General features: G+C 38.9%; 2 protein-coding genes across 8 annotated transcripts in view; one reads left to right on the top strand and one right to left on the bottom strand.

Moving 5' to 3' along the window:
• Positions 1-1,834: 1,834 nt before the first annotated feature.
• RPL35A (ribosomal protein L35a) lies at positions 1,835-5,312 on the bottom strand. Of its 3 annotated transcripts, none has more exons than XM_047734726.1 (5): positions 5,220-5,312; positions 4,430-4,477; positions 4,076-4,228; positions 2,779-2,923; positions 1,835-1,901 (listed from the first exon to the last, which is right to left on the bottom strand). In XM_047734726.1, exons 2-5 carry the CDS (start codon positions 4,438-4,440, stop codon positions 1,878-1,880), a joined length of 333 nt encoding a protein of 110 aa, XP_047590682.1. In that variant the 5' UTR covers positions 4,441-4,477; positions 5,220-5,312; the 3' UTR covers positions 1,835-1,877. The 3 variants fall into 3 exon arrangements, with proteins under 3 accessions (XP_047590682.1, XP_047590689.1, XP_047590673.1); XM_047734733.1 differs by having other exon boundaries at positions 5,175-5,256; XM_047734717.1 differs by lacking the exon at positions 5,220-5,312 and adding an exon at positions 4,968-5,074.
• Positions 5,313-5,426: 114 nt separating this feature from the next.
• The window catches only part of IQCG (IQ motif containing G), a 44,429-nt gene continuing 22,839 nt past the window's right edge, over positions 5,427-27,016 (top strand). For 2 of the 5 annotated variants that reach the window (XM_047734700.1, XM_047734676.1), the window contains exons 1-6: positions 5,427-5,717; positions 10,510-10,578; positions 12,087-12,354; positions 17,421-17,635; positions 20,736-20,864; positions 26,718-26,799. In XM_047734700.1, coding sequence (XP_047590656.1) covers positions 10,571-10,578; positions 12,087-12,354; positions 17,421-17,635; positions 20,736-20,864; positions 26,718-26,799 — 702 coding nt within the window. In that variant the 5' untranslated portion in view covers positions 5,427-5,717; positions 10,510-10,570. Of the gene's footprint in view, positions 5,718-5,812; positions 5,919-10,509; positions 10,579-12,086; positions 12,355-17,420; positions 17,636-20,735; positions 20,865-26,717; positions 26,800-27,016 lie in introns of those variants that run through there. The other 3 variants (XM_047734684.1, XM_047734704.1, XM_047734692.1) reach the window with 3 other exon arrangements.

The raw sequence follows: 27,016 nt of genomic DNA, 5'->3' as shown, positions 1-27,016 counted from the left end.
ATTCTCTTAATCCTTAGTACAGCTTATAATACCTGGCATAATCCAGCCATTTCTACTTATTTTCCAATTACTGCCCACAATTAGGTTTCAGTTACACTACACAACCCAGTTGAACAGTTCCTTAAATGCATTCTTTCACATAAACCCTAAAGGTCAATTTTTATGAAATACCTCCCTAAGCATTTCTTCCTCTATTCCTAATCACTCTAAGAGTACTGATACATCTTTGGGGCAACTGGGTGGGTCAGTCTGTTAAGCAGTCCACTTGATTTTTGGTTCAGGCCATCTCAGGGTCGAGATGGAGCCCCAAATCCAGCTATGAGCTCTGCAGGGCGTCTGAGATTCTTTCCCTTTCCCTCTGCCCCTCCCCCAACTCATGCACTCACAAATTTTTAAAAAGTACGAAAACATCTACTTAAATGACATGTTAGTGTAGGTACTATTAGATTATGCTGTTTCTCAAACAACTAAATCTCACTGGAGTAGGTTTGGGATTGGTACTTCTTACCAGTGACCCAATTTTTCAATGTCAATTTCCTTAGGATTCTAATACGCAAACTGTGGCCCTGAAATACACTGCTTAGACCTTGTGAAGAAAACATTAACACTGGACCAAAGCTGCATCTGACCCAACCACCTCTTTTTCCTTTAAGTCATTCTTCCCAAGTAAGCCCAAATGAGACTACAGTACAAATACAACGCCATTTCTGTGATACCTGGTATTCTTCCTTCTAACAACTTTGGCTTGAGGACCACCATTGGGCTTAGCACACATTTCTTAGAACTGCTATATGCTACTCTAAGTGTAATTAAAAACTGTAAAAGGGCTCAGTTTGACCAATTCCCAGGTTTCTTGTTGGTATCTTCAGTGGAGTGTCAAGATTTGGTGGTTAATAAAAGGACTGGCTGCTACCACAACAATCAAGTACCTACAGCCGCCATTCTGCAACCTGATGCCTTGGTTCAAACTTGACAATGCAGAGAACTGAAATACCCTGCAGCCCTGCTTTAGTTTCGTCTTACACTGAAGTATCTCAATCCTGCACTCTACTACATTAAAACATGGAACCAAGCTACACTATCTAGGCAACCTCCCCCTACCCCAACTCACTATAACTTTTTCTTGAGGCATACATTATTTTGCTATTTTCAATTTAAACATTATTACAAGTCAAGTGTTTTATACTGGCATGCTTTGTCCAGTACCACGCTCCAAGAATAGTCTCATCCTTGCCTATCTAAAGAAGCTGCCAAATACCATCAATACAATCCTCATTTTAAGTTCTCACAAGTATCAAGTTTCCTAACCAATCTATATTGAACAAGTGCATACATGCAAAGTAATTAAGGAGGTTGTCAAGATAATCTTAAGTTTCTTTCACTCTCAATCTAAAGAAGGCAATCACATGTAATAAACCACAGTACAGAGTTCAAAGAAACTTAAGTTATAGATCCATTTTGATGTGGGAACCTGGGAAAGTGTTATTTGTATTGGTTAATATTTCTGGCTTCTGTCCTTCCTGGAATACATGGTCTCCATTTGAACAAAAGCTTTTCAGAGATCATGTGCTCCATCGCTTTAAAAACTTCCAACATACTCCTTCCCACTGCCTCCAATCAAAGCTTGTTTCCCCCCCATCACATGACGCTTTGTATTAAGATACTCTAACTTCCCTACCCTTATTAAAACCCTCCTACTATCTAAATTGTCGTAACTGCCATTACATATAGCTCCCTGGCTTCCTTGTACTCTGAAAATGCTGGATAATCGCAACCACTTAAATATAGCAACTTGTATTTAGGAAAAAGAAAATGGTAAGCCATTTAACAAAAATACAAGAGAACAAATCTACACCTTTATTTACTTTTCATTAAATTTAAATCCTTGAGGGGTACAGCATCTAGGAAGAAAAAAAAAAAAAACACGGTGTAATTAGATGCATGTTATATACAAATCTGAAAATGTCAGTGCGTACAATATGGATCTGCTCCCACCGTCACATTACTCATCTCTAAAAGGGATCCAATGACTGACTACTTATATCCTAGCAGGGAGAGAACTAAGTTCTTATAGTATCTACATGAACACACTTTTTAAGAACCGGTACAGGGAACACTGAAAATCCATTTAATTTTGCTTCACATGAGTATCAGTTTTCTTCTGTAAAATACAGCTATTAACAAAACCTATTCTTTTTTTTTTTTTTTTAAAGATTTTATTTATTTATTTGACAGACAGAGATCACAAGTAGACAGAGAGGCAGGCAGAGAGAGAAGGGGGAAAGCAGGCTCCCTGTGAGCAGAGAGGCTGACACAGGACTCGATCCCAGGACCCTGGGATCATGACCTGAGCCAAAAGCAGAGGCTTAACCCACTGAGCCACCCAGGCGCCCCAACAACACCTATTCTAACAAGACCATCACAATGAAGAGATGGGAATATCATGAATTATGCCAGGAGAAGGTGAATTTTTTTCCAATAATCACTTCTGTGTTCAATAAATCTTTGCCAGAAAATTGTTCTTTAAATACTATCCTCCCCACCCCAAGCTTTAGCAAAATCTGAAATCTAGATACAATCCATTTGAACACTTTGCCTTCACTTTCCCCCTAATGCCAGGAATCTGGTGTTTCATAACACATCTACACAGCAGCAGACGACTTTGAAGCACAACTCATGGGGTAATTTTAAAAATCACAATAGTCTTTAGAGGTCAGAGTCCAGACCTCTGAGCTTAGTTTGACCCCAGAGTGTCATATTGCTAATAATTTTACTTACCACACGGATTCTGTGGCCAATGGCTTTAGCAGGAAGGTTGCTTCGGAATTTGGCACGAACCATGCCGCTGTTTCCATGAGCACGAGTTACTTTTCCCCAGATTACTCTGGTTTTGTTTGGTTTGCCACCAGGAGTCACTGTGTTGCTGGTTTTAAAAGGGGATAAAAGAGGTATGAGAACGCAGGCAACAACTGTAGGGTGATACAAATTCAAGGTGACCTAGACCAGTGGTTACCAACTCAACAACTGTAGTTAACCACTAAGTCACCTGAGAAATTAAAAAGTCTGGGGTATCATTCATTCAACAAGTATTTGAGTACCTACTGTATGCCAGACACTTTAATAATGTATTTTTTGTTAGGCTGTAAAACACAAAATTGCAATTTGCAAAAAAAAAAAAAACCCTTTCAGATAACCAAATAGTTAAGTAAAACATATTAATGTCAGATGCTAATAGATGCAATATTTTTAAAAAATTATGGAAAAGCAGAAGGTATCATGGAATGAATCCTAGATGGGCTAAGAATAGAAATAGGGAGCCCCGAATGCCTTAAATGTCTTAAAGCCTCCTTAAAGACCTTTGTTTTTACTAAAGATGGTGGGGAAGTTGGTATCTGAGAAATGGCCAGGTGATCTGAGTTATAATTTTATTTTTTTTTAAAGATCTTATGTATTTATTTATTTGACAGAGATGACAAGTAGGCAGAGAAGCAGGCAGAGAGAGAGAAGGAAGCAGGCTCCCCGCTGAGCAGAGAGGGGCAGAGGTGGATCCCAGAACTCTGGGAACAAGACCTGAGCGGAAGGCAGAGGCTTTAATTCACTGAGCCACCTAGGTGCCCCCTGAATTATAATTTTAAAGGTCTTGTTGCAGGAGGAATGGGTAGCAAAGATGAAAGCCATGTCCACAGAGATTTTAACTGGTTCAGGGGGTTTGAGAATCAATGATCTAGATACATTTCTAAGCATGTATACAACATAATTTCAAGAGAGCAACAAAATGAATTAAAGTACATGAAAAACTGCTCTATTAAGAAGAGACTTGAAGGAGTTGGTTGCTTCCTTCAAACAATTAACAGCTGTCATCATTCTAAAAGCATTAATATACCTAAATTCAACACTGCCCAGACAAATTAACATCCTTCTATAACCTTCCACGAAGTTTCTTAAAGATCCAAAGTAGAAAACACAACAGTACCAATTACTTTATGAGTATCTTTTGACGATTATTCTTTGAATAGGAAAATGAGACACATCTCAACTAAAAACTTAAAAGCCATTATTAGTACTATAAACTTACTTCTTTGCTTTGTACACGTAAGCACATCTCTTGCCTAGATAGAATTCCGTTTCATCTCGAGCATATACACCTTCGATTTTAAGAAGAGCTGTGTGCTCCCTCTGGTTGCGGAGACCCCGCTTATAGCCAGCAAAAATGGCCTTGGACCACAGCCTAAGACAAAATAGACCGTAACCGTTAAGTTGTTAAAGGATCTCGATTCCCTTCACTGGTAAGATGTGACTTGCAACGAGCTCTACTCAAAAGTTATCTGCAGCAAACATCTAATTTTTTCCCACCAGCTTTAAGCTCACATTTATGTTCATGCTTGACAAAAAACTACAAATACAAAGCAATTATATTTAAAACCCGTACCTTCCAGACATTATTCGGCGTTTTAGGGGAGTCCTGTTCCCAGCAGGCCTTAAAACAAAAAGAACCAGTTTAAAATGTTTCAACGCACGTTTCTCACCTGGTCCTCTCTACGTTTCTTCAACTTGTCAGGCACATTTCTTTTTGCTCGGCATTTCACATTAAGAGTACGGGGAGACCTAATTATCCCGTGACATCTAAATGAAACACAGTCGGGCAACACTTCCCAACCTCAGAGAAAAGCCTGACACCAGCAAACTCCAAAACGAAGGCTACAACGAAAGTGTCAAGATTCCACAGTAAGAGTAGTAGCTCCTGGAAACCCCAAAGGGAAGTCCTGAGAAAATCCATACCAGGACCAGCAGAAAAAAAATGAAGAGCGAGGAATCAGAGAAGCGCGCAGGAAGTAAGACTGAAGCACTGAGTGGGAAAGGAAATGCTAAGGAAACGGAGCCGTAGACATAGCCAGGTCTGGAGTGGGAACACACAGAAAAAGAACTCATCCTAAAGGAGCCACTGCTTCCAAAGGGGTACTACATACAGGCAAAGTGTATCTATGAGTCCGCCAAGGCCCAGGAAGCAACACCGATTACGGGAGCTCCCGTTCTCCGGGCGTGCGGGGACCAGCACCATCAGTCCCCCATCTCCTCAATCCTGTCCTTCCTGTTGCTGGAATCCATAAAAATCACTCGCCGACACGGCCTCCGAACCGCACCAGTGCCCTGATGAGGCATATGGCTGAGCTCACCTCAATTACTTGCGCCCAAAGTTCAGCAACAAGCATTCCACTCACCTCTACAGGCCCCAAGATGGCGGAAAAAGAAAGGCGAAGTTCCCCCGCGTGGCCTTGTGGGATAAACACCTCTCAGCCCCGCCCCACGTTTAGGCATCTTCCGCAATCGCCAGAAGGGGAAAAAAAAAAAAAAAAAAGCCTCGGATGTCTTTTTTGACTGAAACAAACCATATTCAGGAGCACTCTTACAGTTCTTTCTCTAAGTTCTTTCGTCTTTTTGAGCTTTAACACGTATTATTTTGAAACAGAGGGAGGCAATATGGTAGCCAGCTAGAGTCTGAGCGTTGCCCGGGAAACACCAGAGCTTGGTTTCTTAGGTGGAAAAAAACTGAAGCCGGACTGGAGGATATCTCCCCGCCTCGGGTATCCCAGATTTGATTCGCCGACATGGGGGTATCTTCCCCTGCTACTACAGAGGAGTAGGTGAACTGAGACTCCGATCCTAGCGTGGAAGAGAAAAGCCAGGAGCACGAAGGCAGGAGGAGTTCTTCCTTTAAGGTTTTCCCGCTTACTCCTTTCCTCCTGCTCCTTTATCTCTTTCGAGAAGTGACCTAAGTTCTTACCTGCGTCCTTCGTTTTTACTCCAGAGTAAATAGGACTGCCCTGAAAAGGCTTTAATGCCTTTTAAGGATAACTCATTCCTCTGCCAGACAAACTCGCGGGGCGCCCAGCACCGTGCCTACAAGAAATGGGGCTTCGGTAAATACTTGCAGACGAGATGGATTAGTGGATATCAGATTTACGTTGCCTAATTATTGCACATTTATTTGGGTTTCTCTATGGGCTCTTTCATTTATTCAGCAATTTATTGATGAACTACCATGTACCAAGCTTTGTTCTTGGCTCGGAGGACACTGCTGTAAACGAAAAACCACAGAAGTCTCTGCCCTCATAGAGCTTGCTTACACCCTAGTAGGGGGAACAAGACAATAAGAAAGCAAATTATATGGCAAATTAGAAGGTGACGTGATGAAAATTTTCTCTATGGAGAAAAAAAAATTAAACAGGGAGGGAGGCCACTATTTAAAAAAAAAAAAAAAAAAAAAGGCTTTTACTCCGAGATGAGAAACCATTTCGGGGGTTCTGTGTGGAGGAGTGACTCAATTTGACTTCCATTTTAACAGGGTCCCTCTGTTGAGACTGAAGGGAAGCAAGAACACCAGCAGGGAGATCAATTAGGAGACTATTGTAATGAACCTGATAGATGATAGCATGTAGACAGAGTTGATAAATACTGGAATTCTGAATATATTTTCAGTGTAACCCTGACAGGGTTTGCTGATGGATAAGAAATGGGAGAGAGGAATAAAGGATGGCTCCAAATTTTATGAGATATCTATAAATCATATTTGAAGTCCTTTCTTAAATACATCAGGATGGAATGTTCATACCTTATAACCCACTCTGTCTATCCAGTTTTCTCTGTCCCAGAAATACACTAAAAATACTGCTATTAAATGTACTAGAAATCCAAATGTAAGTAGTCCTGGGAGGAATAATGCATTAAATGTGAGTTTTGTTTCTTTGTTCTTTCATTCGCTCTATAAATACTTCTTGAGCACAGTGCCTGAAACAATTTAACAGTGAGCATCTCTATTATCCTCCTGTTTTCATGACACTTAATAGTTTAATAGGGGAAAATGACAACATTACACATTGTGAAGAGAGCTCTGCAGGAAAATAGGAGTGCAATGAGTGTTTGAAGAGTGGAGTCCTGATCCAGCCTGATGAGTTAAGTAAAGTGTCACTTACAGAAGTGTCATTTAGGGCATTTTTCAAACTGCAGGTGAGGGCCAGTAGTAGATTGTGATTATAATACTTCATAGTATTATAGGCAAAATATGATAGAATCAAAATTATCAGAGTATCATACATATTAAGGGTAAATTGTTATGTGAAACTTGTTTCAGTTATTTGCATGTATATATATTTATATATATGTATGCATGTGCACACTATATATTAAAAAATCTATGTAGATAGGTCATTGCATCAGTCACTGTTGCCCTGGATGAAAACAGTGATAGAGTTCAGAATTTCTTTTTTTTTTTTTAAGATTTATTTATTGTTTGACAGAGGGAGACACAGTAAGATAGGGAACACAAACAGGGGGAGTGGGAGAGGGAGAGCCAGTCTTCCTGTTGAGCAGAGAGCCCGATGCAGGGCTCAATCTCAGAACACTGGGATCATGACCTGAGCCAAAGGCAGACGCTTAACAACTGAGCCACCCAGACACCCTGAGTTCAGAATTTCATAAAGGGTTTGCTTACAAAAATGTAGGCAGGAGTGAAACTATAAGGGATGACATAGTGTCCAGGGAAATGGAGCAGAAATAGTTACCCAAGCCCCCAAGAAAGAGCAATGTAGAGAGGATTGCCTGCCAGTTGCCATGGACTTTGATAGAGAAACTAGCCAACCCCTGGTGATCTGGCAGGGAGGAAGCTGAGAGGATAAACACCTGGTCTCACTCTTCTACACTTACCGAGTTTCCTGTTGATGCACTCCGTTTGGGTCAGTCTTTCAGGGCCTAAGAAATGGTGGAGACTGGATTTAGAGCAAATGACAGATGCCTAGCCAGATGCCACTGATTTAGGTTGGTACCTGATGGATCAGTGGGACCTAACAAGTTGAAGAATGAGGGGAAGAATGGTTCAAATAGAAGAAATAGCGTGTGCAAAGACCCTGAGTTAGAAGGTGTCATGATTCCATAGAAGAACTGAAAGAAGCCCCTTAAGCCTGGAGACAGGAGAATAAGAAAAGGGCAGTGCCAAGTGGGTATCTGAAGAGGAATAGAGCAGGCCAGATCATGCAGGCCTTATGGGCCAAGTTTAGAATTTGAGCTTTTGACCTAAGGCCATGAGGAACCACGGAAAGGTTCTAAGGAAAGACATGATTAGATTTTCAGCTTTAAAAAATTGATTTTCTGTTTTTTATTTAAAAAATAAAACAAGATGAAATCAGAGAGGGAGACAAACCATAAGAGATTCTTAATCATAGGAAACAAACTTGAGGGTTGTTGGAGCATAGGCAGGTGGAGGGATGGGATGACCTGGTAATGGACTTTGGGGAGGGCGTGTGATGTAATAAGCACTGGGTTTTATATAAGACTGATGAATCACTGACCTCTACCTGAGAAACCAGTAATATATGTTAATTGAATTTAAATTTTTACAATGGGAAAAAATGAACAGTTTGGAGCTGGATTTAAGAGAAATGAAAACCATTAGAAGTGTAATTTCGGTTTAAATGTGCAAACTATTTAAATAGACTAAAATGAAACATTTGGAAATTTGATTACATATTTTCCCTTTGAAGTAATAGTTTTTTTGTGTGTGGTTTTTTGTTTTTGTTTTTGTTTTTTTTAAATACTGACTTTTAGAAGAGGATATCAAGGTAATTACGTATTTGGGAAATGACAGTTTTTCTAAGAATCATGAGAAGCCTAACAGCCCATTACAAAGTTAGAGCTGGAATACTCTAGATTAAATAATAAGCTATCTCTTGTAGGTATTGATACACCAGCCATCTCCTTAGAAAACAAAGAAATGTTATTCTTCCACCTTATGGACCATAAGAAACTTGCTGTGAAATGCTATTTGCTAGGCCTTCCTGTTGATTTTCATAGGTAACTCTTGCTTCCTTATTATAACTTATCTCCAGCTCCTTTACATCATCACTTGTATTTCCATCTACAAAATTAAAAATAATACATAATCATTCTTTAAAAAGAAAAAAGATCACTTCCAACTTGGAGGCTATTAGAGTTGTTCAAGTAAGAAACAGCGTCAGTTTCAGCATGGCATTGGGGGACATAGAAATACAAGATAAAACCACAAGACTTTGTGACAGTTTGGATTAAGCTGGTGTCAAGATGAAGGAGAAATGGGGGTGCCTGGGTGGCTTAATCAGTTGAGCCTCTGCATCTTGGCTCAGGTCATGATCCCAGGGTCCTGGCATGGAACCCTGAGCTCAACTCCCTGCTCATCTGGGAGTCAGCTCCTCCCTCCCCCCTGGCTCTCCCCCTGCTACTTCCCTCTCACAAATAAAGAAATAAAACCTTTAAAAAAAATAAAAAAAGATAAAGGAGGAATGATTCCTAGATTTCTAACATTGAGGAACAAAAAGGCATAACAGTGTGAGCACAATGGATACTGCATCAGCACAGCCCTATCTTACCTGCATGAAGCACATTTATCTATGCCCCGAGCCTAAAAAAAGGAAAAATAGAGAAACAACAATGACACATCAAAAGAACAAAACGTTCTTTACACCATGATACTTCCTCTTAAGACCGCCCTTGTACCAGAAAATTGGGCTAGTTTGGAGTATCTTTTTTTCAATTTACATAAAGATTCTGTTTTATATGTTTTCATTTTTACATATGATACTTATGTTGTATGAGATATATTTGTGTCCCCCTTCTTAGAGTCACTTTGTTGTGGACAAAATCATACTGGAAATTTACCATTATTCATTTAGCATAGAGCAAAACTCTCCATAGGGTGTTCTCCTTGTAAAGCTTGTTAAGCAGAACGGATTTTGGCTTATGGAGGGTAATGTCTTGATAGTAGTCGTAGTAAACTGATTTTAAGGAGAAATACAGCTTTTCTAAATAAAATCTCAAGTGTTCTTCTAAGTCCAGGTGCAATAAATTTTGTTATCTGGCAGGTCAGTGAATGGAATGATCAAGTCAAATATTTTAATAATCAGAATAACAGAAAAGTAAATCTATTACATAGATATTGCCAGTTAAAAAATCAGAATCTAATAAAATATGAAAACCATGTTGTATATCAATTTACCATAAGAAGAGATTCAAGGGGTGCCTGGGTGGCTCAGTAGGTTAAAGCGTCTGCCTTCGGCTCAGGTCATGATCTCAGGGTCCTGGGATCGAGCCCCGCATCGGGCTCTCTGCTTAGCGGGGAGCCTGCTTCTTCCTCTCTCTCTGCCTGCCTCTCTGCCTACTTGTGATCTCTGTCAAATAAATAAATAAAATCTTTAAAAAAAAAAGAAGAGATTCAAAAATTGCATTTATCAATAGTTGCTTTTGTCAGTATTTAAGCTGACTAAATAGTTCTTTTTTTTTTTTTTTTTAAGCTGACTAAATAGTTCTGCATCACATGATGTCAGGGGTTCTTCCATCTCTGGGACTGGTCTAATAAGCAAAAAGAAGAGATCAGCTGCAGCTCTTATAATTCTTTAATTTTCTCTTATTAAAAGGGTATAGGAGTAATTTAATTGTCATTCAACACTCCCTTAAACTAATCTCGATGTTTTCTTCTCATTTTAGGTTTCTGGGTTTTTTGTGAAATTGTAAATGTACCACGGAAGTTACAATTAATTTGAGAAGAATGGAAGAGTATGTTCAAAATTCCAATTTATTTTGTTACCTATTTCTTTATTATCTATTTATTTAAATTATGCCTCATGTTGAATTTATTTATCTATTGCTATGAACAAATTACCCCAAAGCTTAGTAACTTAAAATACCAACATTTATTATTTCACATAATTTCTGTGGGTCAGGAGTTTGGAAACAGCTTTGCTGGATGGTTCTAGCTTTAGGGTCTGTCATAAGATTGAAGTTGGCCAGGGCTGCAATCGTCTGAAAATTTGATGGGCTGGAAGATCCACGTTCAACATGGCTCATTTACAGAGCTGGAGAATTGATGCTGGCTGTGGGCAAGAGGCCTTAGATCCACACCCTCACAAACTTCTCCAAAGAGCTGCTTAAGTGTCCCCATGGCAAGGCAGCCAACTTCTTTTTTTTTTTTTTTTTTTTAAGATTTTATTTATTTATTTGTCAGAGAGAGAGGGAGAGAGAGCGAGCACAGGCAGAAAGAATGGCAGGCAGAGGCAGAGGGATAAGCAGGCCTCCCTGACGAGCAGGAGCCCGATGTGGGACTCGATCCCAGGACGCTGGGATCATGACCTGAGCTGAAGGCAGCTGCTTACCAACTGAGCCACCCAGGCGTCCCAAGGCAGCCAACCTCTTACAGACTGAGAGATAGGAAAGAGAGAGTAAGGGAGAAGCTGCAATGTCTTTTATCACCTAACCTTAGAACCCACAGTATCCTCCTGGTTACATAGGTTAGATGGTCCTATTAATGTGGGGGAGACTACAAAAGGGTGTGGATACAAGAAGGTGAGAATCCTATGGACCCATTTTGGAGATTGGCTACTACATACTGTTTTTGTTTTTTAATGTATTTTTTTTTTAAGATTTTATTTATTTATTTGAGAGAGAGACAGTGAGAGAGAGCATGAGTGAGGAGAAAGTCAGAGAGAGAAGCAGACTCCCCGTGGAGCCGGGAGCCCGATGCGGGACTTGATCCAGGAACTCCAGGATCATGACCTGAGCTGAAGGCAGTCGTCCAACCAACTGAGCCACCCAGGCGTCCCAATGTATTTATTTTTTTAAGTAAACTCTGTGCCTGATGTAGGGTTCGAACTCACAATCCCAAGATCAAGAGTCACATGCTACATTGACTGAGCCAGCCAGGCACTCCTGCCAAATTCTACTTTTCATTAATCATGAGCCACTTATGATTAGCATTTAAAGATGTTGCAAAAAAAAAAAAAAAAAAAAAGTTGATTTGGCCCAATTCAAATGGGTTAACCATAGTATGGGTTACATAGAGTTATTAAACAGTAAGTGGCTTGCCTTTGGTTGGTCAGGATGTCAAAGGGAGATATTTAGCAGAACCACATGTAAACTCCTACTTTCATTCTTTATCTTGGTTATATGACAATATGGATGTCACAGAGGCCAATCTATATGCTGCCTATGCGTTTGAGTTGAAGCAACTTTTAAACATTTGGTGACTGACTTATTTTTTTCTTTCTTTCTTCTTTTGTTTTTTAAAGAGGCCAACTAGAAGGCTTAAATCTTCCAGCAAAAGTCTGGCATTCTGAGGTGACAGTGTCAGTAATAGGCGAGCCACCCAGTGCTGTAGAAGAAGAAAAAGAAACAGCTGAAGAAACAGACAGAGAAGTCATCCCGGAAATCATAGAGCCACTCTCCATTCTAGATGTGCTGAGGATCTCTGCAGTTCTGGAAGATACCACAGACCAGCTCTCTATTCTAAACTATGTCATGCCAGTTCAGTATGAAGGAAGACAAAGCATCAGCATGGTATATACACTCACCATTATATAACTTTGCTTTCTTGTCTTTTTATTTCTCTATCACTTAGAGTACTTATGCTATCAAATTTAACATGGGACATAGCACCTTTATCTCAAATAAAAAGGACTATAATAATTACCTGAGATATGTACTCTGAACTGATGGAGTAAAATAACTATAGCTCAAGATACATTGCCAGTCAGAATATACTTTTCTTCCAGTATGTTGGCATTATTCAAAAAGGCCTATAGTAAATCAATATAAATATAGTACATGTACTGAGAGTAGCTAGTTTACTGAATTGCCCCACCTGTCTTATATTTCTTAGCTGCTGAAAGCTAACTGAACCCTCTGGGGAAGAAATTCAGCTGGAACTTCTCAATGTTTCTTTATTCTTTTTTTTTTTTTTTAAAAGATTTTATTTATTTATTTGACAGAGAGAGATCACAAGTAGGCAGAGAGGCAGGCAGAGAGAGAAGGAATCAGGCTCCCCGCTGAGCAGAGAGCCCAATGCAGGGCTCGATCCAGGACCCTGAGATCATGACCTGAGCCAAAGGCAGAGGCTTAAACCCACTGAGCCACCCAGGCGCCCATGTTTCTTATTCTAAAAAGACTGTGTATTGTTGAATATGTTACAACCTGTTTTGTGAATAGCCAGCCAGGTCATTATGTCAGCTTTCCATTTTCGGTGATGTTATGGACTCCTCCTCAAAATGCTATTTGAGTTATTGAAAAACTCAGCTTGGTAGTGAGCAAAATCTTTATAAATTTTTAATTCTTTTAAATTTTCTTTAAAGATTTGTGTATGTGTATTTATTTGAGAGAGAGAGTGCATATGAGCCAGGAGGGGTAAAAGAAGAGGGAGAGAGAATCCTCAAGCAGATTCCCTGCTGAGCGCAGAGCCCTACACAGGCTTGATCCCAGGACCCTGAGATCATGACCTGAGCCAAAACCAAGAGTCTGTCCCTCAACTGATTGAACCACCCAGGCGCCCCAAGCTCTTGTAAATTTTAAAAACTTAGGTTATAGATATAAAATGAAAAGAACTTATTATTATTATTATTATTTGAGAGAGAGAGAGAGAGAGTGTATGAGAGCAACCAGGGGACAGAGGGGCAGGAGAGGGAGAGGGAGAATCCCAAGCAGGCTCCATTCCCAGCACAGAGCTGGACGTGGGGCTTGATCTCACAATGTTGAAATCATAACCGAGCTGAAATCAAGAATCATATGCTTAACCGACTGAGCCACTCAGGCACCCCAGAAAAGAACTTATAAATACAAATATACATTTATTACGTTCAGCAAAATTACATTATATACTTTGTACAGCATACATTGTTTTTGATTCTCTAACAACTGAAAGTTGCTATATAAACAACAGAGTAAATTGCTTTCCACATCTAACAGAAAAGAAGTTCATATTTATTGTAACTAGATAAATTTCCCTTTCATTGCTCCTTACCACTTTTAAATTGTTGTTGTTGTTATATGTATAGTCTGGATTTGTAAAGCCTTTTTTTTTTTTTTTTGTGAAGATTTTATTAAAATTTAAAAGTTAAACAAAATTTTAAAAGGACACTAGATTTTGAGTCAGGCGGTCTTTGCAGTTTAGTTGTATACTATGTGCAGTTCATTTCACTTTCTGGGTTTCATGTTCTTTTTTTTTTAAGATTTTATTTATTTATTTGTCAGAGAGAGCGAGCACAGGCAGACAGAGTGGCAGGCAGAGGCAGAGGGAGAAGCAGGCTCCCCACAGAACAAGGAGCCCGATGTGGGACTCAATCCCAGGACGCTGGGATCATGACCTGAGCCGAAGGCAGCTGCTTAACCAACTGAGCCACCCAGGCGTCCCTGGGTTTTCATGTTCTTATTTGTAAAATGTGATGGAGCTTTTTGTGGTTTTTTTTTTTAATTTTATTTTTAAGTAACCTCTACACCCAACATGGGACTCAAACTCACAACCCAAGACCTAGAGTCACATGCTCCACTGACTGTGCAAATCAGGGGTTCCTAAAGTATAATGGAATTTTAACTAAATGATCCATATCATCCCTTCCATTGCTAACATCCTATGAGTTTTTGGGTAGTTTTATAATGACCTTAATGGGTATATCAAGAATTTTGTAACATTAATTTTTTATCAATTTATGAAAGGTAAAGAGTTTGGAAACCCAAGAACTAAGGCTTTCAGTGCATTTAAAGTAAGAGTCTAATTCATACATTAATCTAGTTAACAAACAGTAAAGAAGAGTCTAGTGGTTCCTTCCTATTTATTGTCTCCCTCAGTAGAAATCAAAAATAAAAAGATACTTAACAAGATAAAGTTTTATGATACTTATCAATGATAGTTACTGTATCAGGCTAAAAAAGGGTAATTTGCCTTCAAAGAAACTCAAGAGAGGATGGAAAACCCAAATTTATAAACAATTCAGCAATGATCACCAGTTCAGTAAATTAAAGAACAAAACTTTTGTACTGTTTTATTCTGGTTTATGATAGTGATCTTAACCCACAAAATTTTCCACCTTAACAGAGGCCCTACTTATGATTTCATAGTAGTATATATAATAAAGACTTACACTCTTACCTTTTTTTTTTTACCCCCCATCCACTCTTATCTTGATTAATAGAAGCCTAACAGCCCTTTCCTCAATGTAAGTTAGTTCCACAACCTTATAAAATGGCGAGCCTTTTAAAATAACTTTTTGTTTTTTTACTTTATAATACTAGTTCTAACTTACAAATTTTACAATGCCATTGCTCTATAAGTACATAGGATATATATTTTAAATCCTTAGTATGTGTGTGGATGTTTTCTTTCTCCAAAGGCTTCATTCATATTGTATAGCCTTAGAACAACCTTGGGATGAAAGGTTAGTTAGCTTTATCCCTCCTTTATAACTTTTTTTTTTAATAGCTAAGGACATCTCCAAATAGATTTTCAATGGTAAAATCATGGATTTGATGGAATGATGAAAAAAAAAAAAAACTAATATACCAGATTCTACCAGAAGTGGGAGTAATTTGACCAAAATTTGGGAAGAGCTCCCATGAAGAGATACTGTTTCTCTTACCTTTTCCCTTAGGGTCTAATACCCTACCCTGTACATAGTGTATACTATACAAAAATATTATTTAGTGAGTGGACTAAAACATTTAGCTAGTTCTTTAAGTTTCTCTTTAAAAAATTCATACTTATTTGTAGTAATCAGTAAATCAGAGCTGCCTGACACAGTTGTCTCCTTTTCCAGATGCCCAAGTGTAAAGGTAGAGGAAAAATAGAGAAATAGAAACAGCTTCCAAGGCCTTACACTTTCCTTTCCTATCTAAGTAAAATCTAAAATAATAATCATCCTTAAGGTTTTCTTACGTCCAGGTAAATTTCAGTTTAACTGTTGAAATGCTACTTTCTGTTCTCTTTGTAGCCAGTCAAATTAATTTTAATTTAAAGGAATACTTTAAAATATAATTCTTGGGGGTGCCTGGGTGGCTCAGTGGGTTAAAGCCTCTGCCTTCAGCTCAGGTCATGATCCCAGGTTCCTGGGATCAAGCCCCACATCGGGCTCTCTGCTCAGCAGGAGCCTGCTTCCCCGTCTCTCTCTGCCTCTCTGCCTACTTGTGATCTTTGTCTGTCAAATAAATAAATAAAATCTTTTAAAAATAAAAATAAAAATAAATATAATTCTTAATTAAGGCAGCATTTTGTTTTGTTCTTGCCTACAGATGTTTTCCCCCGATCTGAATCTTTGCTTATTGTTGATGTAAAGAAAAATGCAGTTGAGTCTGTTTATTAACCTTTCATGATTGTTTTTTTAACATTTCTGGCTAGTTGAAATTTAGCTAAGGAAGATTGAGGCTTTATCAATATGCAGATAAACCTTCCTGTGCATCGGGTCAGCACAAGAATTTAACTAATCATAACAAGTGCAGAACTGACATAATTCTGTGTGCTTTTCTAAATACTTTATGTATATTTATTTAATCCTTATAATAACTATGAGGGCAGGTATTAGTATCTCTGTTTTTTACCAATGGGAAAATGGAGGCATAGCGATATTAAATAGTTGTCTAAGTCAATCTGGCTTAGTAAGAAATAAGCCAGGATTCAAACAAGGAAGTTTGGTTTCAGAGTCTATAAGCATAATCACTATGTTATATGGCTTCTCAATAGCTAAAGCTTTTAGCAACAGATTAAATAGGAATCATCAATTAAAAGACATGTGCTGTTCCTCAGGTTGATGTCTACCCCTTAGCGTTCAAGTTTGGTACTGCAAAATGAATTATTTTAGCTTTTTCCCACATGACCTTTGAAATCTATACTGCACCACTAATTTTACCAGTTTATGCTCTTTGGTATGATATTCTTTTCATTCTTTATATTTCATATTCATGTGTTCAATGAACACTTGAGTTTTCTATACCCTAGGCATTGTTCTAGGCAATGAGACCATAAAGATGGCTGCATTTCTTTTTTTTTTTTTTAAGACTTTATTTATTTATTTGTCAGAGGGAATGAGCACAGGCAGAGGCAGAGGGAGGAGCAGGCTCCCTGCTGAGCAAGGTGTCTGATGTGGGACTCGATCCCAGGACTCTGGGATCATGACCTGAGCCAAAGGCAGCCATTTAATCAACTGAGCCACCCAGGCATCCCAAGATGGCTGTGTTTCTTATGCCATCTTGTTCCAAAAAGAATTTGAGGTGAACCAAGATCTCTAAGACACTGCCCCTCCCCTCACAGAATTTACAATCTAATGGAGACATAAATACAAATAATTACAACATGGTAAATATCTGCTTGTGAGATATTTCACAAAGAACTTTACCTTTGATCTTAGTCTTAAAGTTTACCAAATGGTAAGTTGAGGAAAGACGGGCAAAAGGAATGTTGTCTAAAGGTAGGAAGGCACAAAATTGCAGGACGTGATCTGGGTTGCTGAAGAAAAGGGTAATTTTCTTGTGTGTTGAGTACAAGTGGCAGAAGGTGATGTTGAAAAATGTAGGCAGAAGGCCTGGTATAGCATTGTTTCTTTATTTTTAAAATCTGTCTTACACAGAACATCATTTCTTTCTAGAAGAAAAACAAGAGCTTAGAAAAACTTCCAGAGGCCTCAAGACCCTTAAGAATAACCAGTCCATTCTTACCTAAAGAAGAAACCAAGTTGCCAGAAATCCAAAAAGGAAGCCAATTTACCAACGAGTTTAACAAAATGCAAGATCTTGTCTTCAAAACACCTACGAGACAGACCATAATGTCTGTGGAGATACTGAAGAAAGTTCAGATTGATAGGTAAAGAAGGCATGCATATTTGGAAATGTAATAATATATTTATGATGGATGAAAAATGGGTGCAGGGGTGGCTGACTGCTGTCTTCTCTTAGGGATTAGTAATTAGATGCAAAGGTACTGCTGATAACAGGATTAGCTAAAGACTTCCTGGAGGGAGTCTGGTACAGTTATGGTAGCTGTATGATCATAGGCAAGTTGTTGAGACTTTGTGTCCAGTTTTTAAAAATGAAAATAATTGGGGCGGCTGGGTGGCTCAGTGAGTTAAGCCGCTGCCTTCGGCTCAGGTCATGATCTCAGGGTCCTGGGATCGAGTCCCGCATTGGGCTCTCTGCTCGGCAGGGAGCCTGCTTCCCTCTCTCTCTCTCTCTCTGCCTGCCTCTCTGTCTACTTGTGATCTCTATCAAATAAGTAAATAAAATCTTTAAAAAAAAAAAGTGAAAATAATTATAGCAACTTTGCAACATCAGTGTGAGGATTAGAAATAAGGCTGCAGCCAAGTGCCTGGCACAAATTAGTAGCTGTTATGATGGCTTATCCACAAGTAAGAGATGCCATTCAAGTAGCCCACTTTTTTTTTTTTTTTAAGATTTTATTTATTAATTTGACAGAGATCACAAGCAGGCAGAAAGGCAGGCCGGTAGCGGGGGGGAGCAGGCTCCCCGCTGAGCAGAGAGCCTGAGGTGGGGGATTAATCCCAGGACCCTGGGATCACAACCTGAGCCGAAGGCAGAGGCTTTAACCCACTGAGCCACCCAGGCATCCCTTTTATTTATTTATTTATTTATTTATTCCTTTTTATTTATTTTTTAGACAAACAGATCACAAGTAGGTGGGAATGGTGGGGGAAGCAGGCTCCCTGCTGAGCAAAGAGCCCAATGTGGGGCTCCATCCCAGGACCCTGGGATCATGACCTGAGCCGAAGGTAGAGGCTTTAACCCACTGAGCCACCCAGGCGCCCCTAAGTAGCCCACTTTTAAGCTGAGTTTTAATCCTGAGAATTTCTTAAAGGCAGTCTCGGTTTCCACTGTCTCATTAATCACTTTTTTATCAGGCTTGCTGACAAGGAAGTCTGTTAAGTTTAAAAGAGGATGTAACATTATGGTAAGAATTGTTAGTAAATAAATGTTTATAGTAATGACCCAGGGCCACTAGCCATATCCAGCCTGTAGTCTGTTTTGAAAATAAATTTTATTTGAATACAGCATTGCCTGTTTGTTTACATATTTCTTGCTGCTTTCGTGAATAGCAAAGCTGAGTAGTTGCAACAGAATTTATGGCCTGCAAAGCCAAAAATATTTACAGTTTCCCCCTTTATAGGAAAAGTTTGCCAACTCCTGCATCAGAGGGCTAATGTTTCTTGTGAAATCAGTCTGGCTCAGATTTGCATACATGACAGAAAGGTGTCCTGCTTATAAATACCAATCTAGTTAATGTCCTTTTCATTTTTTGTCGGATGGCTCATATCTTTTCAATTTTTTTTTTACTTCAGTGTACTTAACTTTTTTTCTTAATATAGTTATTGAATCTTTCCGTTTGAACTATTGTCAGTAAATTATTATGTATAATAGTGAGTGTAATTCTTGCTGACTCTATGAAAACATTAAATAGCAGTTTTTAAAATTCTGTACCCACTAGAGTATTATAAAAGTAATGGAGCACCTGGGTAGCTCAGTCGGTTTAGTGTCTGCCTTTGGCTCTGGTGATGATCCCAAGGTTCTGGGATGGAGCCCTGAGTTGGGCTCCCGGCTCAGTGGAGAGCCTGCTTCTCCCTCTCCCTGCGACTCTCCCTGCTTGTGCTCTCTTGCTCTGTCCCTCAAATAGATAAATAAAAATCTTTTAAAAATAAAATAAAATGAAAAGTAATGGACTATGAGTCAGGACACCTGAATTATAGTTCTACCTTTTCTCAAATTAGTTATGTGACCTTGGCAAGTCATTTAACCTTCCTGAACTGAGTTTACTCATCTCTAAAATGTGAGTGTTTTATTAGCTCTTTTTTTTTTTAAGATTTTATTTATTTATGGGAAAGAGAGAAAGAGGGGAGGGGCAGAGAGAGAAGCAAACTGCCCGCTGAGCAGGGAGCCTGACACAGGGCTTGATCCCAGGACCCTGAGATCATGACCTGAGCCAAAGGCAGGCACTTCACCGACTCAGCCACCCAGATGCCCCTATTAACTCTTTAAAATTTTTATTTTTTATTTTTTTTTAAAGATTTTATTTATTTATTTGACAGACAGAGATCACAAGCAGGCAGAGAGGCAGGCAGAGAGACAGGAGGAAGCAGGCTCCCTGCTGAGCAGAGAGCCCGATGCGGGACTCGATCCCAGGACTCCGAGATCATGACCTGAGCCGAAGGCAGCGGCTTGACCCACTGAGCCACCCAGGCGCCCCTCTTTAAAATTTTTAAAAAATGATTTAACTTTGCAAAGTTACAAAATATTTTTAAAATGCAGAAAAATATAAAGAATGAAATAATGAATACTTAGGTATGTAAACACCAAATCTTAACCAAATCTTAACATTTTACCATAATTACTTTAGAGGTTTTTTGGTTTTTTTTTAGTAAAATACTTAAGATACAATTGGAGCATCTTCAATTGTATCTTCCCTCGAAGACAAACTCTCTTCTGAATTTGGCGTTTATTATTCTCTTACGTTCTCTTGTGACACTTTTATTAGGTATGTATGGGTCTTATTTAAATAATACAGTTTTATATGTTTTTAAATATTATATACATAATATCATACTGTACATCCAGGGTTTGTTAGTCCTTGGTATGTAAGGTTAAGGAAGTTCTCTTTTATTTTTAGTTTACTAGGAGTTTTTGTTGTTTATTTTCAAATGAGTGGACATTGAATTTTGCCAAATGTCTTTTCTGCATCTATTGTGGTGGCCATAAGGTTTTTCTCCTTTGCTTTTGTTTATGTGTTGCATACTATTAATAGACTTTCTAATGCTAAACTATTCTTGCATTCCAGGAGCAATTCCAGCTTAGTCATGGTTTTTTATCCAGGGTCTTAACCTGTGTGACTTCTGTAGCCCTTTGTAAATGTAAGAAAATATACCTTATTAACTCATCCTTTTTGTGTCTCCTTACAGGCAATTTCTCAGTGATATAGTTACAGATACCATGCAGGAGATGGAAGAGTCAGGCACTTTCACTAGTCTCAAGAAAGCCCTGGGCAAAGAGAGGGAAAACAAAATGCATTTCTATGATGTCATTGCCAGGTCTGAGTAATATTAGGTTTATTTGTTGTGTTGTATTTTTTTCTAAAGATTTTTATTTATTTGAGAGAAAAAGTGAGCAAGAGTTTGAGAGAGAGAATTAGAGAGCAAGCGAGCAAGAAAGAGAGCACGCACAAGTGGGGGGTGGGGCAGAGGGAGAAACAGATTCCTCCTTAGGCAGGGAGCCCAATGTGGGGTTCACTATCAGGACTCCAGGATTATGACCTTAGCTGAAGGCAGACCCAGGTGCCCCTGCTGTGTTGTATTTTAAAGTGCCATAAAACTTTTACCAGAAGTTCTTGATTTTTAAAGCAAATCAAATCTGTGCTTTCCAGGGAAGATAAATAGAACTCAGAAATTTAGGTGCTAATCCTAGTTCTGCGGGGACAATAATTCAGATTTCTGGACTCCAGTTATGTGTATCTACAGTATGTCAAGAATAGTCTTCCTACTGTACAGTAATCTTTTTTTTTTTTAAATGTTAATTCCAGTTACTTAACATATAGTGTATATTAGTTTCGGGTGTACAATTACAGTGATTCAATACTTCTGTACAATACCCAAGTGCTCATTATGACAATTGCACTCCTTATTCCCATCATCTATTTAACCCATACCACCCTCTGATTACCATCAGTTTGTTCTCTATAGTTAAGAGTCTGTGTCCTAGTTTATCTCTTTTTTCTTTGCTTGCTTGTTTTATTAAATTCCACATATGAATGAAATCCTGTGGTATCTGTCTTTCTCTGACTGACTTATTTTGCTTATTAGTTTGATACTCTCTAGCTCCATCCATGTTGTTGCAAATGGCAAGGTTTCATTCTCTTATGGCTGAATAATAGTCCATTGTATATATACCACATCTTCTAACCCCATTCTTCAATCAATGTTCACTTGGGCTGCTTCCATATCTTGACTATTGTAAATAATGCTGCTATAAACATAGAGGTGGATGTATCCCTCTGAATTAGTGTTTTTGTGTTCTTTGGGTAAAAACCTAGTAGTGCAATTACTGGATCATAGGGTAGTTCTATTTTTAACTTTTTGAGGAAACTCGATACTGTTTTCTGTGGCTGCATCAGTTTGCATTCCCCCCAAGAGTGTAAATGGTTCCTTTTTTCTCCACATCCTCAACCAACACCTGTTGTTTCTTGTGTTGTTGATTTTAGCCATACTGACAGGTGTGAAGTGATACCTCATTATAGTTTTGATTTGCATTTCACTGATGGTAAGTAATGATGAAATTTGATGAACATCTTTTCAAGTGTCTGTTGGCCATCTGTATGTCTTTGAAGAAATGCCTGTTCATGTCTTCTGCTCATTTTTAAGAAAAATATTTGTTTTTAAATATTTTATATTTATATATAATATTATATTATAATAATATTATTTATAATGATATATAATATGTATTTTATATATAATAATAGTATTATAATAAATACATAAATATTTTAAATAAAGATCCCAGGACCCCTGGGATCAGGACCTGAGCTGAAGGCAGACACTTAACAGACTGAGCCACCCAGGCGTCCCTCTTCTGCCCATTTTTTAACTGGATTATTTTTTTGGGTGTTAAGTTTTGTAAGTTCTTTGTTATGGGTATCAGCCTTTTATCAGGTCATTTGCAAATATCTTCTCCCATTCTATAGATTGCCTTTTAGTTTTCTAGATTGTTTCCATCACTGTGAAGATTTTTTTTTTTAATGCAGTCCCAATAGTTCATTTTTGTTTTTGTTTCCCTTGCCTCAGGAGACCTATCTAGAAAAAGGTGCCATAGTCAATGTCAGAGAAGTTACTGCCTATGCTTTTTTCTAGGATTTTTATGGTTTTAGGCCTTACATTTAGCTCTTTAATCCATTTTGAATTTATTTTTGTAGATAGTATAAGAAAGTGGTCCAGTTTCTTCCTTTTGCATATTGCTGTCCAGTTTTCCCAACATTTGTTAAAGAAACTATCTTTTTCCCATTGGGTATTTTTTCATGCTTTGTCAAAGACTGACCATATATTTATGGATTTATTTCTGAATTTTTTATTCTGTAACATTGATCTATCTGTTTTTGTGCCACAACCATCCTATTTTGATTATGACAGATTGTCATGTAGTTGGAATCCTATAGTACATAGCTTTCCTGGATTAGCTTCTTTCACTTAGTATTATGCGTTTAAGTTGCTTCCATGTCTTTTCATGCTTGACAGTTCATTTCTTTGTTAGCACAGAATAATATTTTATTGTCTGGATAAACCACAGTTTATCTATTCACATATTGTAGGACCACTTGGTTGTTTTCAAGTTTTGGCAATTGTTGAATAAAATGACTTTAAACATCTATGTACAGGTTTGTTTGTTTTTTAAAAGACTTATTTCTTAGAGAGAGAGAAAGAGAGTGGGGAGGAGAGGGGCAGAAGGAGAGAGAGAGAGAAACTCAAGCAAACTCCATCCTGACTGTGGAGCATAATGCGTGGCTCAATCTCATGACTCTGTGATCAGACCTGAGCCCAAACCAAGAGTCAAACACTTTAACCGCCTGCACCATGCCACCCAGGCACCCCTCTATGTACAGGTTTTTGTGTGGATGTAAATTTTTAACTCATTTGAGGAAATACCAAGGAGCGTAATTGCCAAATTGTTATGGTAAGAGTATGTTTAGTTTTGTAAGAAGTTGCCAAACCGATTTTGCATTCCCGCCAACAATGAACGAGAGTTCCTGTTGCTCCACATCTTTGGCAGCATTTGGTGGTGTCAATCTTTGGGATTTCTGCCGTTCTATTCAGTGTATAGTGGTCTCATTGCTGTTTTATTTTTTATGTATTTATTTATTTATTTATTTTTAAAGCTTTTGTTCATTTATTTGACACAGAGAGAGAGGGAGACAGGGAATACAAGCAGGGGGAAAGGAAGAGCAAGAAGCAGGCTTCCTGCTGAGCAGGGAACCAGACGCGGGGCTTGATCCCAGGACCCTGTGATCATGACCTGAGCTGAAGGCAGACACTTAATGACTGAGCCACCCAGGAACCCTATTTTTTTTTAAGATTTTATTTATTTGTCAGACAGAGAACACAAGCAGAGGGAGCAGCAGGCAGAGGGAGAAGCAGGCTCCCTGCTGAGGAAGGAACCGAATGTGGGACTCAATCCCAGAACCTGGGATCATGAGCTGAGTGAAAGGTAGACCTTTAACCAACTGAGCTGCCCAGCTATGCCTTCATTGCTGTTTTAATTGGGCATTGCTTTTGATAGAGAATAAAAAGTGAGCTGACTGGCCTTTATCTCTTAATGTGCTGAAATTTCCATTCATTGTGATGATGAATCAAAGTGTAGTCGGATCCAGAGAGATGAGACATCTTTTGATTTGGCATATCTAAAAATGATAGGAAAAGACAGTTCACTAAAGGGGACATATGATGGGCCAATAAACATATAAGAAATGTTTACCTTCAAATCAATAGTACATGGGGCAACTTAGGTGGCTCAGCTGGTTAAGTGTCTGTCTTTGGCTCAAGTCATGATCCCAGGGTCCTGGGATTGAGCCCCACCTTGGGCGGGATCCTTGCTCAGCAGGGAACCTGTTTCTCCCTCTGTTGTGCTCTCTCTCTGACAAATAAATAAATAAAATCTTTTTTATTTTTTTATTATTTTTTTTTTTTTTAAAGATTTTTTATTTATTTATTTGACAGAGAGAGATCACAAGTAGATGGAGAGGCAGGCAGAGAGAGAGAGAGAGGGAAGCAGGCTCCCTGCTGAGCAGAGAGCCCGATGCGGGCCTCGATCCCAGGACCCTGAGATCATGACCCGAGCCGAAGGCAGCGGCTTAACCCACTGAGCCACCCAGGCGCCCTAAAATCTTTTTTAAAAAAAGTATACCATTTTTCATTTCTCACACTGGTCAGTTTTCTTCTTTATGGCAAACAACACCAGTGGGAATATAGTTTTAGATGTAATCTAGTGGGTTTTTTCCATGCCCCTAGTATAGTTAGAGTATCATTTTTGGTTAAATTAATACTTAGTATTTTGATGATTATTATGTGTGAGTAGTTCACAGATGAGATATACAGTATATAATTATTAAATTTCCTTTCTTGAACAGCTTTTTTTCTTCCTAGAGTTAGATCTTGCCAATTTTTTGTCTGTTCTGACATTTCTGTTCCAAATCCAGCTCCCAGCTCTTCACCAGAGCCCTGGAACTCCTTAAGTATAGTCATACATATTAAGCCTTTTCCCCTTCCTTCCTTCCTTCCTTCCTCTTTCTCCCCTTCCTCCCCTTCCTCCCTTTTCTTCCCTCCCTCCCTTCCTTCCTCTTTCTTTCTTTTTTTCTTTCTTTCCTTTTGAGACTTTGTTCTGTTCTTTTTCACTTATTTATGTAACTGAATCTACCCTAGGGTTCTGAATTTATTATTAGAGATAAATATTTTACATCTTTCTTGTTAATCTATAGATGGGAATTACATCATCTATAGTTTGGCAACGACAATCTCAATCTCATGATTCTAGTTAAGTATATGCTTACTAAACATTCCTGAATGGCAGTACTTATCTAGGTACTACTTAGTGGTAAGGTGTTTTGGTTGTTGCTATAGACTGAATGCTCTGTGTACCCCACCCCACCTCCAATTTATTTGTTGAAATCCTAACCCTCAATGTGATGGTATTAGAAGGTGGGAACTTTAAGAAGTGATGAGGTCATGAAGGTGGAGGCCTCAGGAATGAGATTAATGCCCATATAAAAGAGAACCCATTCCATCATGTAAAGATGCAAGTGAAAATGACCATCTGTGAACCAGGAAGCATTTTCTCACCAGACACTGAATCTGATGGCACCCAAATCTTGGTCACAGCTTCCAAACTGTGAGAAATGAATTCTGTTACTTATATACTACCCAATCTGATATTTTCGTAATGGCAGCCTAAGCTAAGATAGTTTTTATTTTGTTTTGTTTATTCTTTTTTTTTCTTTAAAGATTTTATTTATTTGACAGATCACAAACAGGCAGAGAGGCAGGCAGAGAGAGAGGAAGGGAAGCAGGCTCCCCTGCAGAGAGGCTCTCCCAGCAGAGAGCCTGATGTGGGGCTTGATCCCAGGACCCCGGGATCACGACCTGAGCCGAAGGCAGGGGCTATAACCCACTGAGCCACCCAGGCGCCCCTTGTTTTGTTTATTATTACATTATTTTACTTATTATATTGCTTCGTTATTTTGTTTTTCTTTAAAACTAGATAATGGCATTATTAGAGGTAAGCAGAATTTTGTTTCTGAGTACAAACAGAAACCTAAAGTAGTTACGTGGTTCTCCTTCAGATAGCACTGAATTTGAATCCTGCCCTGCCATTTACTGCTTGTGTGCCCATGGCAAATGTGTTAAGTCATGTGTTCTGAGAGCCACCAAGATGAGATTATTCATGCAAAGATTTTTATCAGGAGAAACACCCGTGTGAGAGAAAAGGTGGAGGGAACCTTCGGACGCAATGCTGAACGGACCCCAAGTGGCAGAGGGAAGGTTAGGTGGAAGAGAATGTCCTGCCCTTCCTTTCTCCCATCCTGTTCCTCCTCCTCTTCGCTTTTTCTCAGCAGCAGCTTTTTGAGATACAACCCATACACCAAAATCTCCCTTCTGGTTTACTAAAACAAATTGCAGTGATCTGTAAAGTATGACTAAAAGTGTGTTCCATGAACCAGCACCACTGGCAACATCTGAGAGCTTGTTAGAAATGTGAATTCCAGGGCCCGGTCCTAGACCTACCAAATCAGAATCTCTGGGGGTAGAGCCCAAGAATCTGTTTTTTAACATTGGGGGTGAGCCCTCGTGCACGCTAGAGTTTGAGAAGCACCCCTCTAAACAAATCATTCTCACTTCTTCTAGGGAGGAAAAGGGGAAAAAACAGATAAGATCTCTTCAAAAACAGCTACTTAATGTCAAAAGAGAACGGCAAGCTGAAGTGCAGGTAAGAATCACCCGGCCAACACCGGCAGTTACTGAGCCAAAACGGCCATGTAGAAGCCATCTTAAGCAAAGAAAAACTACAAATGAGAAATTGTTGTTTATCCTGGGATGCCTTTACTAAAGAGAGTAATGTATAAAGAGAGTAACTAGAGAGTTTTCTGGGATATGTAAGTAAGTCCCCAGTAGAACTCGGGGAGACCACAGCACTTGGGAATGCT

The sequence above is a fragment of the Lutra lutra genome, chromosome 1 (assembly GCF_902655055.1).
Source record: "Lutra lutra chromosome 1, mLutLut1.2, whole genome shotgun sequence".
In the NCBI taxonomy this organism is placed as follows: domain Eukaryota; kingdom Metazoa; phylum Chordata; class Mammalia; order Carnivora; family Mustelidae; genus Lutra; species Lutra lutra.
This window is presented reverse-complemented; position numbering and strand designations above follow the sequence as displayed.

What these genes read in the sequence shown, in the direction of transcription:
- RPL35A (XM_047734717.1), bottom strand. Translation starts at nt 5,059, where the DNA reads ATGGTGCTGGTCCCCGCACGCCCGGAGAACGGGAGCTCCCGTAATCGG. An exon ending in CTCATAGATACACTTTGCCT is followed by an intron (nt 4,478 to 4,967) that starts GTATGTAGTACC and finishes TTTTGTTTTAAG; the next exon opens with GCCTGCTGGGAACAGGACTC. An exon ending in TTGGCCACAGAATCCGTGTG is followed by an intron (nt 1,902 to 2,778) that starts GTAAGTAAAATT and finishes TTTTCTTCCTAG; the next exon opens with ATGCTGTACCCCTCAAGGAT.